Below are 16,163 nucleotides of genomic sequence, written 5' to 3'. Positions count from 1 at the left end.
CTTCCAGCTTCCAATGCAACAGGAAAAGCTGTCGCTCTGTGCACACAAGAAAAAGGCTCAAGTGAAAATCAACAACTCCTCTTAGCTCCATCAGAGAACTGAGGTCACAGGACAAGGTGTCACCCCGAACACTAAGAATCAGGAACACACAGAAAATCACAGCTTTCCAGAAGCAGAAACCACCGCTGGAGTCAGTAACGGGGAGAAAGACTTCAAGAGGACTGATTAACTGCTGAGCCTGAGAACACAAACTCAAGAGATTCAAAGAGGGCCTCCCTCATTTTCGTAAGTTTTAACCTTCAGAAGTCCCATCAGGTCCTCAGTGTAGAGAACAGAGAAAAAGCTGTTTGGAAGTAACATTTTGAAAGACACCCAAAGCAGCCATTGCTTCTCCCCGTCAAAGGCCTGCCCTCAAGGAAAACTAGTTACAACATGGGGTGTAGCAAAGCCTAGCCAAATGGAGCAAGGGAAATGTGCAAATCAGGCCCTCTCTACCCTTCCTGTCCTATCTCAGTGTGTGTGTGTGTGAAAGCCCCCAGCACAGTCCACTAAAAGACCACCCCCATCACCGACACCTCACCACATCAGCAGGGAATTACAACTAAAACAAGGGCAAGACTGAGGTTCTAAAGGAGTCTCTAAAGAATTCCAACATAAAAGAGTAGGACTCCCCCCACACCCCACCCCTGCAAAAAAAAAGACACTAGAGGAGATGTTAGCCTCTGACAGACAGGCACTGCAAACAGCACACAGACAGACACCTAGCAAGACTAATGTAAAACCTCACACTATAGGCCGATCTGCCCCAAGCTCCTTTTGACCCAATACATCATGTCTAGGATTTCAACAAAAAATTATAAGGCAGGCTAATTAGCAAAATATGCAATCTAAATATGCAAAGCAAGCACCAGAACCAGGTCCAGGTATGGAAGAGACTTCTGAATTCTAAGACCAACAATTTTAAATAACCACTAATATGCTAAAAGCGCTAATGGGAAAAAAAGATGACATGCAAGAACAAATGGGTAATATAAGCAAATATAAGAAAATTCTATTATAGAATCAAAAGGAAATGCCAGAAATCAAAAATATAGTAACAGAAATGAAAAATGCATTTCGTGAGCTACAGACTATACGTGGCGTAAGAATCAGTGAGCTAAAAAAGATGTCAAAAGAAACTTCCTAAATTAAAGAGAAAAGGAAGGGGGGGAAATAAAAAAAGAATATCCCAAACCTGTGGGACAGTTTAAATACACATAATGGGACTATCAGGAGAAGAAAGAGGAAGAAACAGAAGAATATTTGAAGAAATAACGGCTGAGACTTTTCCAAGATTCTTAACGAGCATCAAACCACAGATACAGGAAGCTCAGAGATCATGACATAGGGTAAATACCAAAATATCTACAATTAGGCATATAATATTCAAACTGGAGGCAAAGACAAAGAAAAAAATCTTGAGAGAAGCCAGGGGTAGGAGTAGCAGAGGGGAAACCTTACCTATAGAGGAATAAGAGTAGTTATTGCAGCAGACATTTCTTCAAAAAACATGCAAGCAAGAATAGAATCAAATGCTTACAAGTATTGAAAAGAAAAGAGAAAAAACTACTAATCCGGAATTTTGTATCTAGCAAAACTGTCCTTCAAAAGTGAAGGGAAACAACTCTCTCCAACAAAAATGGAGGGAATTGTGCCTTGAAAAAAATGCTAAATTAAGTTCTCCAGAGAAAAGACACATGATATAGGTCATGGGTCTATACAGTTTCCTTCTGGAAGAGCATGAGAGAAGAAATAAAAAAGTAAAACAAAACTATTTCCTTTAAATTTTTAAATAGAGCCAACAGTTCATTCAAAATGATGCCAATGGTATACTGGATGATTATAGCTCAGGGAAGGGTGACATAAAGGAAGGAACTGTTTGAGGGATGGGAGGGTGGAAGTTGGAATACTCAGCTATAAGATACCTACACTCATCATGAAGTGGCATAGTGTTTTCTGAAGGCGAAGGAGTTGCAAATGTATACTGCAAACTCTAGAGCAACAACTAAAAAAAAAAAAAAAATCATTAGAAGTATAACTGTTATGCTAAGAAAGAAAATAGAATTATACATAATATCAGAGAAGACAGAAATAGTGTAAGGCCAAATAAATGTTAAAAAGACAAAAGCAATGAATAGAAAAGTTACAAACAAGACAGATATAAATCTAACTATATCAATATTGCTTTAAATGTTAATGGTTGAAACGTATCAATTAAAAGACAGAGGCTATCAAAATGGATTTTTTAAAAAAGACCCAACTTTGGTTGTCCATAAAAAAAAAAAAAAAAAACCCACATTAAATATAAAGATACAGGTGGATTAAAGGGATGAGAAAGATATACCGGGATAAAATTAAAAGAAAAATTCATATGAACTTCAGGAAAACCTGACTTCAGAACAAGGACAAGTTATCAGGGACAAAGAGGGACATCACCTAACAATGACAGGGGTCAGTTCTCTATGAAGACATAACAACCCTTAATATGTATTTGCTTAATTAACAAGAGGGCATCAATATATGTGAGCCAAAGAATGACAGGACTGAAATGAGAAACTGATGAATCCACTATTACACTGCAACACCAACAGATCCAGGTAGCAAATCAGTCGAGACAGCTGCACTGAACAGCATCATCATCAACTGACATCCAAAACTGAGTCCAACAACAAAACACACCTTCTCAAGCTCACATGGAGATTTCACCAAGATTAAGGGCTATAAAACACACCACAGAATTTTAGAATAGAAAGCATACTAAGTGTGTTCTCAGACCACAATGGAATTAAACTAAAAATTAGCAAGATACCAAATACTTACAGACAGATGGAAAACCCCAAAATAGTCAGAGATTAAAAAACACCCTTAAACAAAACACTGGCTTGAAGTCTCAAGAAAGGAGTTCCCTCGTGGCTCAGTGGTTAACGAATCCAACTAGGAACCATGAGGTTGCGGGTTCGATCCCCGGCTTCACCCAGTGGGCGGCTGATCCGGCATTGCCATGAGCTGTGGTGTAGGTTGCAGATGAGGCTCGGATCTCATGTTGCTGTGGCTCTGGTATAGGCCGGTGGCTACAGCTCCACTTAGACCCGTAGCCTGGGAACTTCCATAAGCCGTGGGTGCAGCCCTAGAAAAGACAAAAAAAAAAAAAAAAAAAGTCTCAAGAAAAAGGTTTAAATATTTCAAAATAAAGAAAGTGAAAATACAACTTATCAAAATTCTGGGACACAGCAAAAACAGTATTTAGAAAGAAGAGCAATATAAATCTAAAGCAAGTAGAAGTAAAATAAAAATCAGAGAAGTCGATGAAACTGAAAACAGTAAAATAGAGAAAAATCAACAAAATCAATCAGGTTATTTTAGCAATAAAATTGATACATCTCTAGGTCGGATAACATACAAAATGAAAGAAGACAAACAACTAACATCACAAAAGAGGAGCCATTACTACTGATCCCAGGGACATTAAAAGAACAATAAGGAATATTATGAACTCCATCTCTACAACTTTACTAACTTATATGAAATGAACCAATTCCTCAAAAGGTACTATCTACCAAAACTTACACAAGAAACAAACTGAAAAAGCTTATATCTATTAAGGAAAATGAATCAATAATTAACGACCTTCCCAAAGAGAAAGCAAAGCACAAAGCCCAGAAGGTTTCATGGGAGAATTCTACCAAATATTTAGTAAGATGACACCAATTCTCTACAATGTTTTTCATAAAGTAGAAATAAAGAGAACAATTCCTTACCATTCTACAAGGCAAGTCCAATATCAAAATTAGACAAAGACATTACAAGAAAAAAAAAAATCACAGACCAATCTCTCATTAACCCTGATACAAAAAAACCTTGACAAAATATTAGCAAATTGAATCCAATAACATGCAAAAAGAATTAAACACCATGGCCAAGTTCCATTTAGTCCATATGTGTGTGTGTGTGTGTGTGTGTGTGTGTGTGTGTATATATATATATATATATATGGATGATATTCAAAACTCAATTATAAACATCAGCAGCTGTAGAAAAATCATATGATCATAGCAGCAAATACAGAAAAAGCATTTGACAAAAGCCAACATCAATTCTTGATTTTAAAAACGCCAACAACACACAAAAAGCCTCTGAGAAATCAGAACTGGAGGGGAACTTCCTTAATGTGATAATTAGCTACAAAAACCTACAGCTAACATCATACTTAGTGGTGAGAAACGAGATGCTATCCACCTAATATCATGAACAAAACAAGGAAGTCCCCCTTCTCACCATTCCTGTTCAACACTGTACTGGGAAGTCCTAGCCAATGCAATAAGCAAAGGAAATGAAAGGTATAAAAAACTGAAAAGAAAAACATAAAGCTGTCTTTGTTTGCAGATGAAAAGACTGTGTATGCTGAAAATCTCTAAAGCAAGGAAAAAACAAAACAAAACAAAAAAACAAACAAACTCCTGCAAATAATAAGCAGCTATACCAAGGTTGTAATATTTGGGTAAAGTCAATTGTTTTCCTATATACCAGCAATGAACAACTGGGACTAAAAGTACACCATCTGCATTAGCACAAAAAAATTAAATGGGGTAGAAATCTAACAAAATATATACAAGAGCTATGTGAGGAAAAAAAACAAAAAATATCAATGAAAAATCAAAGATCTAAATAAATGGAGAGTAGTTACATTCATAGATATGAACACCAAATTTTGTTGGATGTCAGCTTCTCCCAACTTCACCTTTAGATTCAATGCAATCCCAATCAAAATCTGAGCAAGTGATTTTGTGGATAAATGAATTCTAAAGTCCATATGAAAAGGCAAAAGACCTAGAATAGCAGTCACAATACTGAGGAACAAAGTCAGAGGACTGACACCCAATTTTAAATACAAAAAGCTACAGTATTCAAGACAGTGTGGTATTAGCAAAAGACAGACCAGTAGAATGGAATAAAGAGCCCAAAAAACAGACCCAAATAAATACAGTCAACCGATCTGATCTTTCAAAAAGGACTGAAGAAAATTCAAAGGACAGTCTTTTCAAAAAACAGTGTTATAATAAATATCCACATGCAAAAAAAAAGTCAATCTAAACATTATCCTTATGGCTTTCACAAAAGTTAACTCAAAATGTGATCACAGGCCTAAATGTAAAACTCAACACTGTAAAACTTGCTGAACATAAAATAACAGGAGAAAATCTAGGTGGCCACAGGTTTGACAATGAGTTCTTAGATATAACACCAAAAGCAAGATTCATTAAGGAAAAATTGATGAAGTGGACTTCATTAAAATTTAAAACTTCTGCTCTGTAAGAGACACTGTTAAGAGAATAAAGACAAAACAGAGACTTAGAGAAAATACTTGCAAAACACTTAACTGTTGGGACTGGTATCCAAAATATACAAAGAACTTCTCAAAACTCAACAAAAGGAAAACAACCGATTTTTTAAATGGGCAAAAAGATCTGGACACCTCACTAAAGAGGACATACAGATGGAAAATAATTATCATTAGAGAACTGCAAAGATCAAACTCTTAGATGCCACTATTACACCTAACAGAGGGGCCACAATCCAAAACACCAACACCATCATGTGCTGGCAAGGATGTAGAACAGGAACTCTGGTGCACTGCTGGTGGGAAGGCAGAATGGTACAGCCACTTTGGAAGACAGTTGGCCGGTTTCTTACAAAGCTACGCATAGGCTTATTGTAACATCCAGCAATGGCATTACTAGCTATTTTTCCAAATGAGCTAAAAACTTCTGTCCTCAAAAACCTACACACAGGGAGTTCCCATTGTGGCACAGCAGAAACGAATCTGACTAGGAACTATGAGGTTGCTGTTCGATCCCTGGCCTCACTCAGCAGGTTAAGGATCCAGTGTTGCTGTGAGCTGTGGTGCAGTGTAGGTCGCAGACATGGCTCAGATGCCACGTTGCTGTGGCTGTGGTATAGGCCGGCAGCTACAGCTCCGACTGGACCCCTAGCCTGGGAACCTCCATATGCCACGGGGGCACTGGAAGTGACAAAATGGCCTTCAAAGATGAATGGATAAAGAAACCTAGATGATGGGCCTAGATGATGGAATAGGTGATAAAGAGAAATATGCTATCAGGTCAAAAAAAGATACCATATATTGCCAAGTGAAAGAAGCCAGTCTGAAAATGTTAAAGGCAACACTAGAGAGACAGAAAGAGACCTGCGATTGCCAGGAATGGAGAAAGCAGGGAAGATGAACATAGGTAGAACACCATGTGTAAGCTGGTCGAACTATTCTGCATGAGGCTGTAATTGTTATGATACATGACATTATGTAACGGCAAAACCCACAGGACTATGTGACGTGAGTGGGCCCTCATGTAGACTATGGATTTCAACTAATAACGATATCACTATTAGTGCACTGATTGTAATAAACACACCTTGCACGATGTCAACATTAGAGCAAACTATGGGAAGGGGGGAGGAACCCTGTACTTTCTGGTTAGTTTTTCTGTAAAACGTAAATGACTCTTTAAAAGAGTCAATTTAAGAAAGACCTACTAAGTAAAATATTCTTTTTATCTATTTTAAACACTGAGATTCTACATGAAATTTTCCCGAGAATATGCATTCTTTTTGGCAAAGATGTTTGACAATCAATACTAGAATAAATTTTTTTAGATTTTGACAAACCGTCTTTCAAATGCCATTTTTGTTGCTTATTGATTATGTGCCTGCCCTTGGGCAGGTTTTTGTAACTTCTGAGTATCAGCATCTTTGTGCGTAAAATAAAAAATTACCTTTCTCACAGGTCAACTGAACTAAATTAGATAAATATGTTAAGCACCAAACAAAAGCTGCACAAAGTAGGCATGTATATGGTTGTTCTTTCTCCCTCACTCGTCCCAAAATTCTTTCTAACTCAGGTAAGGTAGGACATATCCTATTCTCAATCCAGAGTTTCTGAGCTACTCATACCCTGAAGGTACGTGCAACCATTAAATAAACACCTTTGTTCTTACTGGAGCACGATTTAAAATTTTGGGGGGTAAAAAAGCCCACTATTGGCAACTGAAAACTCTGTTATACCAAGACAACGCTGCTATAGGAGTCTTTGCACTAGATTTCAAGAGGCAGCCTAAGATGGTTGTGTTAAGATTTCGGCCACACTCTCAGACTTCCAGGGCAGGCCGCTTCTCCACCATTGCCAGCCGTCTGGGGCATGTCTCAAACTTTTCCACTGAAGCCTTGCCTTTTGTTTCTATTTTTAGATGGAGTTACTGAACAAAAGTTCATTTTCTTCTCAATGTCAGTCCCTTGTCAACAGTTTAGCTCCAGTGGGTCTGGTTCCCCTTAAATTACTAAGGACAACCTGAAAAATAACGTTTTACATTACACAAGTCATTTAAATATAAAATCTCGAGTTACATGAGTCAATTAAGCAATAATTGAAATAAAGATTGTGCTTTGCTTCCTCAAGGTCTTAGCTATTAACTTGAGTCAATTCTTCTCTTTTCCACTGAACTGTGCACATCAGCCTGTGCACAAACTAGCCTAATTTAAAAAAAAAAAAGATTTTGCATGTCACTGTGTAACTCTTTTGTCCAAGAGCATCTCATAAAATGAAGCACCTGACTGAATAAATATATAAGGATAAACCAAGTGGTATGAGTATTGCAGGGCCAAACACATGCTGGGCACACCTCTACTGCATTGGTTCAGTCACACATTAAGAAAAAATAATAAACTGAAGCATGTTCAGAGATCTACAAAAGTCTTAAGGATTTAAAAACCATGCTACACGAATAAGAGTAAGAAAATGGAGGTGTGCTCATTAACCTGTAAGGAAAAAAAAACCAAAACTTGCACTTGGAATTCAAAAAGCAAAATGGCCATCTTAAAATACCTGAAGGCTATCATATTTGAAGGGAGTCAGGCTTGCTCTATGTTGGCCAGATCCTAGACTAACATGATGAGCCACTGACAGACAGGTAAGCATAGATGTCTGAGCTTGCAGTCTAGAGAGTTAAATCCTACAGGCTTTCTATTTATCAATTGTGTGATATTAGAAATATGTGCTATGCCTGGATATAATCTTACTATAAAATGAGGGCGCTGACCTAATGTCTACGGTAATTTTCAAATAAAAAATTACCTGGAAGCACAGTCTGGACCAACTTCTTCCCATCAGAGCATCCTGAACATGGAATCGGCTACCTCACCGATAGCTGTGCCTCCTATCACTAGTTCACAGCAACATCATCATTTGCTCTACATAAAAGCAAAAGTGGAATAGGTAGCAAATTACTTTATGTAAGAGCCAGATGACCATTAGCTGGTGTTATTATAAAAACAGAATTTAAAAGACAGGATGGAAGATTATTGTGTTTTCTACATTGCCATCCATTGAGTAAATTATACTAGGAGTTTAATTCTAGGGGGAAAGAAAATCCTAAATCATTTTTCTAGCTCATCTTTACTGAATATTACATTTTCCTTTGTTTCCTAATAAACTAAATATTATGCTGACACTGGGTTCTTTGAACCTACTTAGTATACCTTAGAGACTAACAGTATAATTTTCTGGTCTGAATGACTTTATATACCAGCCAACAATATTATTTATTAACCTTTCATATAACAGGTTCCCCTGAGTTAACAGTGTAAGTAAATGTTTATAAAACTCAAATTAATTTCTCAAAGTTAAAATTACTCAGGACAGCTGTTTTCTAAATTCTAGCTATCACTTAAGCAAAACAGGCATACACAGCAAATGTGAAGCCAGGCAATAATCTAAAGGAATATGTACCTGACTTTCCATGTCAAGTCCAGTATGTTAAAGAGTGCTCTAGGCCTAAGAAATACGAAACGAAACATGAATCATAAACACTGAGAACAAGGATAGGAGATGCCTTGGAAGCTCTGCACAGCAGGCCAAATACCAAAAAGGGGACGATGGCTGTGGATCTATGTTTCTGAATGCACTTCAAAGTCATACAAAACCAAATCTGTGCTTGATCCATTGCTCTCTTCTGGAAGATTTTTAAGAAAAATCATTTTCCTAATTCTACATTTGTCTGAAAATCCAAGCTATCTGTTACAGTTCATCATCAGACATTACACTGAACACAGGTTGAACATTTTGCTACCTATGCCATACCTTACCTCTTGAGTAGAAATCCCTTTGATCATAATTCCTGAAAACTCCGAGGCACACTTCAAAGTTCTCTAACATTTTTACAGCAGTGATCAAATTACCTTAGTCCATTTAGTGGAAAAAAACGTTAGACAGTGCCTATGTGCTTATTTTTGGAAACAGGAAACTTTCCCATTTTAAGACTAAGTGAGTTTTTTAAATGGGAAATTAAAATACCTGAATAAAAAAGAAAGCAAGAAACAGCTTAGGACATCTAAGCACTGACATTTTGCTCATCTGTTGGAATACAGCAAAATAAAATAAGATCTGTGCACATATTTACAAGAGGCTGTAAGGTCAGTACTTTGCAGTCACAATGCTTATGTGACATTTGCCTTGTTTTAAACAGAAGCTATTAAAAAAAAAACAAAAAAACTGTTTCCTCACTAAAGAACAAAACTGTATACTATAGCTAGCCCCATAAATTACAGTAAAACAATAAGCTTATGTTTTTACACCTCAAAGATATAGAGGTAAATTATGTTCAACATTCTGCAATGTTTTTATTTTGATGCTATTGATGGTGTAGGTAAAAGTCTGTATAATGTAATTTAATTTTTTTTTTTCCTTTTTCCTGCGGCATATGGAAGTTCCCAGGCTAGGGGTCGAATCAGAGCTACAGCTGCCAGCCTATGCCACAGCCACAGCAACACGAGATCCAAGCCTTGTCTGCAACCTACACCACAGCTCAACACTGGATCCCCAACCCACCGAGCGAGGCCAGGGATCGAACCGCATCCTCATGGATCCTAATCAGTTCGTTAACCACTGAGCCATGAAGGGAACTCCAAAATTATTTAAAACACTCATTCCACCACTATTATTATAGTATGTTTGAAATCTCCAGTACAAGATTTTTATTTAACCCTTCCCACCCCACCCTTCTATACACCTATGGTTAAGGCTTAAATTTTGGGGTGGATTCAAATAAAATATAGTCTTCCATCTCCCATGGGAATATGTCTATAAACCTTTCCATAGTTTTATCTCTAAAAACCAAATTTTGTCCACAGAATCTTTACTCATCTTTTCCAAACTTACCAGACTAAGCCAAGAATTTTAGCTCCTTTCCCACCCCTCCAAATTAGTAGTAACTCTAAATCGTAATTTCCTTTCATAATTCTTTTTTCAGAGTATAATTTCTTTAGGGAGCCGAATTACTTCATTTTAATCCATAAGTTGTCATTAATTAAACTTTTATTTCTTGTGTAGGACCCCATCGTGTTTATTTTTAATTTTAGGAGTCTGCTTCTTATGAGTTTTCTTTCAAATCAAAAGGGAAGTCCTCTGCTTCTAAGAGACTCTGCACAGAAAAGGCAAATTGTTCCAGTAGCTTTGATTAGGTTTATGTAGAGAGAAAGATAAGAATCATTGGAACCAAATGGAATCCTTTTCCTTGTTGTCTTGATAAGGTTAAGAGCAAGACACTCTTAAGTCAAGATTTCTCCCACCACAATTATTTGTTCAAGGCAGAACATTAAAATATAAAATATTTTCTTCTCCTATTATGAGTTGGGTAGTTCTCCCATCGGCCATTATTTTCAAGTGATCTTTTTTCTGGGTAGAATAATGGTCTTTTGTATGCTATTTTGTAAGGTGTTATGTTTCTCAAAATCTCACTTTAAAAGATTTGACCATAGTATTCCTGATATTTACAATATCAAGAGTTTTAATGGTTTGCAAAATTGACATATAAAAATGGCACCTTAAAATTTTCAATTCTGGAAATAAAGCTAAGATAAAGCTAATCAGGAAAATGCAAAAATAGACTAAACAGATCACCTATTTCATACACTTGGCATTGCGTGACCCAATGAAGAATCATTTTAATGACCCAAATTCAACATTATAGAATTTTTTTTTTCTCAAAAAATGGTTAAGGTAGACAAGAAGAGGATATATATTCAGCAATATTTAGAGGAAGACACATACAATTAAATACACTTAATACTGTTGTAGTTTTCATTTTCTACTCCTGAAACAAAAATAAGCCATTTATCAGTAAGTGCATTTTTTTCATGGAGAAGATATTTATTAGTTTTTCAAATGATCACATAATACAAATATTATACAAATAGCCATACTAGAAAAAAATAGCTCATATTAATATTCATAAATAAACACTGAAAAATATAGGATTGCATATTGTGACAAGAGATATTAAAAAATCTGAAAGAAAAATGTATCAAAATAAAAGTTAAACAAATCAGTTCACATTAATATACATAAAATTTCACTTTTAAATAGCTTTTAGTGGCATGACGTGAATAGAAATGCACTTACATTTCTTTTGCACACTTTAAGGAACAGAGCTAAAATTTAATTGAAGCATGAGATTAATGGGATTAAGAGATTAAATCACTTTTCATCTTCAAAGATGAAACAAAAGGCTAATAATCTCACAGGCCATAAAATGGTTTGTACTGTGGTTCAAAGAATTCAACTAACTTAATTTCTGAGCAAATCTCACGTTCAGTTCCCTGAGTTCTTTTCAAAATGTTGCGTAGTTATTTTTTAATTTGTATGTGTTTGTAAGAACTATCTCATTAACATTTAACAAAAATAAATCAGGCATAAGAAACTAATTGTGTATGGGAATTCAGAGGTCTCTAGGGAAATTTCCGTTCAAATTGATCTTTTAAACATACTTTTAAATATCATACATACAAAAATTTATTTATAATTAATGAGGGAAAAGCAGGTCTCATAGATAGCCAAGAAAGACCAAAAGCCAGGTTATAACCTAGCAAATGTGGTTTCTAAAAGATTCCTAAAACATTTAGATGCTTCTGTATTATCAACTCCAGAATTTCTACTCTTAAAATTTATACCAAATAAAACAAACTGGCAGCATCAGGTAACTTTTAAAACCTTCTTTTAATAGCTTTTGACTGACCAGTTCTTAGATACCAGAGAGAAGTAAAACACTGTGATCACTACATTCATCAATTAATCAATAGTTTGGATAACTACCTGCAAACACTAACTCATACCCAGAGGCTTATTCTAATACTACTAATTGCCCTTGCCCTACATATAAAATACCTCTTTGTTTCAGTATCATTCCACTTTAGCATGCCTGCAATGCAGAACAACACTTCAAGTTTAACAGGTATTTACTACTTTAGAAGACTGAACTCAGAAGGCATCTCTACATCTACCCTGGAATCTTCGTTGGTTTGACAAATAAGAATAAGGCTCAAGACTAGAAAAAGATAAGCCAAAAGAGTGCACCCCAATATTTAGACTAACTGGGGAATAATTCAGAAGTTCCCCCTTTATTTACTAGTTCACAAGACAGCTTCATTAGGTTTTCTGAATCTCCTAGGCTACTAAAAAATAAAAAGTCTGCCTGCTTCATTCAGGTGATTTTCAATCCCACAAATCTTTTACGTGGAACAGAGAGCTGCTTTTTAAAGAAAGGAGTCTCTCATGCTTCCCCTATTTCAGTCTTCTGAATAGAAAGGAATATTTTCATGGCCATGAATAATTTCACTCTGAAAAAATTATGTCATTATTTGAGCCCTTCCATTTTCAGACCAAGAGTACACCAGAGTAAATCTTAACGTTTATAAATGACAAGATCAGGTGGCTCTCTCATCCTTGTGTCTTCTAGACATAGTGCGTGGCTCCGTTCACCACTGCCTTCCAAAGTGCAGCTGCTGCATGTGTGACAGATATCATCCATGAAGGCTCTGCTAGAAGAGTTCCTTTTGCTGAAGTATGATGTTTACCAGTTGAAAGAAATCTGGGCAATTAGAGAACAAATAAACCGGTCTCCCATTATCAAGATACCTGGAGTCACAGAAGGAATCCACCAAGGAAAAAATGAAAACTTGCCAAAGGCACCAAGTTCACGTTCTACCCACTGTCGATGATAAGAACTTCCTGGAATCAAATCCTACCCTTGGCATCAAAGAAACTAAGAGAAAACCATCTTAATGCCATGGGGGGACATCTAGGACAAGGCTCTTTTGCCACAAGTAACATCATTCCTAGGGACTGGAAAACTACTTGTGAGTATAATTCACATAGCTTCCAGGGGTACTATATCCTGAAACTTATATGCATTAATAGTTTCTTATTAAAGAATGAAGCCTAGATTTGACAGTAAAACCATAACGGTACTATCATTGCATCTTGGTAAAGATCTACTTAATATGAAGTCCTAAAGTTTGAGGTAGGAAAAAAAGACCAAAAAGTTCTCACTAACAGGGTAGGATAACACCTGGACATCCGACATCAGACTGTGTAAATTAGGAGAATCCAGATGTCCAGCTTGCCCAAAGACGAAATAAAGCAACTTCTTAAATACTGGAATATCAAAGAGCACTTAGAAGTCCACAAATAACCAGTAAAGGCTAAAATGGGCAAATAAATATTTCCTTGTTAAAAATCCCTGTGGACCACACAGGCATTCACCAAGTCAAGTGCCCCGCCAAATCATCCATTGCTTTAATTATCTGGAGAGAAAATTAAGTAAATTTTAAGTATTTTCTGAATGGGCACTGGTGAGCATTCTTAGAAAAACAAACAGATGGCAGCCCTACTTGGTTCTTAGATGAACCTCAGGAGTTTAACAGCAGAATTAAATGGCCAATGGAAGGACACTCCACTCTATAAATAAACCCAAGTAAATAATGGAAAGCACCCACTTGTTTATTATCCTTTCCCACTCTCTCCAGAAGCTGGATATTCTGCCTCCAAGGGTTCAGTGGAGAAAGTGGACCCCTGACGTCAAAAGCTCTCCGTGGTCTTGGCTGTATCTGTGGCTCTAGGATCACTCCTTGCACCTCTGGTAGGAGAGAAGCACTGAAATAGAGAGCTGAATATAGATTTAAGAAAAAATTCTTATTAAGAAATTACATTCTCTGGTCATTTGAGCTTGTAATGACTTATCCTCAGGATAAAAAGGAGCTACCCTTGGGCATTCTTTCTTTAGTGCCTTCTTAATTTGAATTTTAGAAGTCTGTCACCACAAAGGATTAATTCCTCAGTAACTATTAGGAAGGGACCTATCTTGGTCTGAGCCATAACACACTCTGTGACAAACCACTCAACTCCAAGTGGAAGACCAAATCAAAAAAATGATAAATTAGGACTAGAAACAAGATCGTAACTAAGGGAAAGGCACTCAACCTCAGATATATCAAAGGAGGAGTCCCAGTTAATTCTTTTGTCAAAGAGAAGACGATGGATTGAAACTTGAAACAGAATAATCAAGCATATTAACAGGAATACTATAAACCTCGGAAATTGCCTGAAAAGCTGGATTTGTTCTCGGTTTTTAAGTCTTCAGTAATTTAAAGAATTAATCAGACTACAGTCCCATATTAACAGCAATACAAAGCTAACCCTGAATTTTATCAAGCTATGACCACTGTCACTGAAAAAGACTTATTCTTCAAGCGCTCATGTTTAAAAGTGGGAGGGCAGAATAGTGGACATAGGCAATACATAACTAAAAATCTTTTTCAAATGCATGATCATTTGGTTTGGGGTCAAGAAAGACCAGGAAATAATCATTAACGGCTACAGTGCAGAAATTAAAGCAAAAAGATATATACCCAAATAACAGATGATAAAGATACTGGAAAACAGTTTTCTTTATTATAGAAATAAGGTAAATAAGAGAAGGAAGGTCAAAGCACATAGCATCTGATCAAGGAAAAGCTGAAAGGAGAAAAAGATAGGCAGATATGTATTTACAGTTATAGGGACTGCAGGATAAATTGTAACAGTGGAAAACAGATCAATTATACTTTGTGGTACAGAGTGATACATCCCTATTAAATTTCAGATCTTATTCTAAATAGGTGCTGCATATTCCTGCTGTATGGAACAGGGGCAGTCTGATTTCAGGGACATGTTCACATCTGGGGATCAATTAAGGAAAAAAATGCAGTCAAATAATCTCTCTCTCACACCAACTGGTCATCGCAAGGGTTCCTTACCTGTTAGCGGAACGAGGGCTGTGCTCTCTTGTTCGCTATCAATCAACCAACAAAGGTTAGAGTCTCAGCACTAAGAAGGTAGCAACCAACCAAAGTTAGTGTTTTAATGCCTTCACTTCCGCCTGGCTCTGCCAGTGTGGAAACATGCCAACAGCTGAAAAGGAATGGTTATTCCATTACCTAACAACAGTTAGACGCCATTATTGATTTGGTTTGGTTTTTTTTTCAGCCTGAAGATGAAAGAATGAACTTAAAAACCCTTCTGTACTTTCGGAATGTATTCAATTCTGTACAAGTGAGAAATGAAAACAGTTTGGGCTAAGAAAAGAAAACCTACAAATTTAACCACCAAATCTGTAATTTCCAACATTTACAGAAATGAAAAAAGAAATCTAAAGGAAGTCGAGGGGGTGAAACTGCCATCTAACCAGAGGTAACAAATAACTAACTACAAAAGCGCTTTAGGAACCCACATGGCAGCCATTTTTCATTAAAAGTTTCCAATAGATTTTAAGTCCTCAAGTCGGTTTTGAAGAGGCTATTTTTTTAGCTGCAAACCCAGTACTTCATGGTAGAACCACATTGGGGAGGAACATGAGGGATGACAAAAGGAAAGGAGCACAAAAAAGATCTGGATACTGAATGTCTCAAGAAATGCAATCTAACCAGGTATTTCCAAGAGTCCAAAAATCCCAAATAGATTAGCAAAGTATTCCAGCTACATTCTTAAGGGGTGGCTCTTGAACAGATGAGAAAGGCTCAAAATTGATACATCAGGGCCCTTTTGTTTTCCGTGGACCCATACAGTGGAAACAGGTACTACAAAAGTGCTTTTGAAATTATTAAACAGTCATCCTCTAGCCTCTTCTAATCAATTTCCTTAACAAATCATTCTTTTTCATGTCTAATATTTCACTATAAACCATGCAAATTTAAAGATTCCCAAATGAAGGAAATCTAGGTAAAACCTAACTACTTTAAGATACAGT

The 16,163-nt window shown here is 36.5% G+C and overlaps 1 protein-coding gene across 17 annotated transcripts in view; it reads right to left on the bottom strand.

Moving 5' to 3' along the window:
- The window catches only part of TSC22D1 (TSC22 domain family member 1), a 115,608-nt gene that overhangs the window by 72,313 nt on the left and 27,132 nt on the right, over positions 1-16,163 (bottom strand). For 3 of the 17 annotated variants that reach the window (XR_014819503.1, XR_014819505.1, XR_001299570.3), the window contains 2 exons: positions 13,876-14,045; positions 11,231-13,015 (listed from right to left, as the gene is read on the bottom strand). The exons of 2 other annotated variants lie outside the window; for them this stretch is intronic. Coding sequence is in view for 6 of the 15 variants with exons in the window: in XM_084981806.1 (XP_084837932.1) it covers positions 12,951-12,968; positions 13,876-14,032 (175 nt within the window). In the remaining 9 variants the exon portion in view is untranslated. Of the gene's footprint in view, positions 1-11,230; positions 13,016-13,860; positions 14,046-15,174; positions 15,329-16,163 lie in introns of those variants that run through there. 12 more of the 17 variants (XM_084981808.1, XM_084981811.1, XM_084981810.1 and 9 more) reach the window with 7 other exon arrangements.

The sequence above is a fragment of the Sus scrofa genome, chromosome 11, assembly GCF_054392235.1.
Source record: "Sus scrofa isolate SSC_HxYL_T2T_F1_AM1 chromosome 11, Sscrofa_HxYL_maternal_Yorkshire_Landrace_v2.0, whole genome shotgun sequence".
In the NCBI taxonomy this organism is placed as follows: Eukaryota; Metazoa; Chordata; class Mammalia; order Artiodactyla; family Suidae; genus Sus; species Sus scrofa.
The sequence above is the reverse complement of the archived record's forward strand: the minus strand, read 5'-3'. Positions and strand labels throughout refer to the sequence as shown.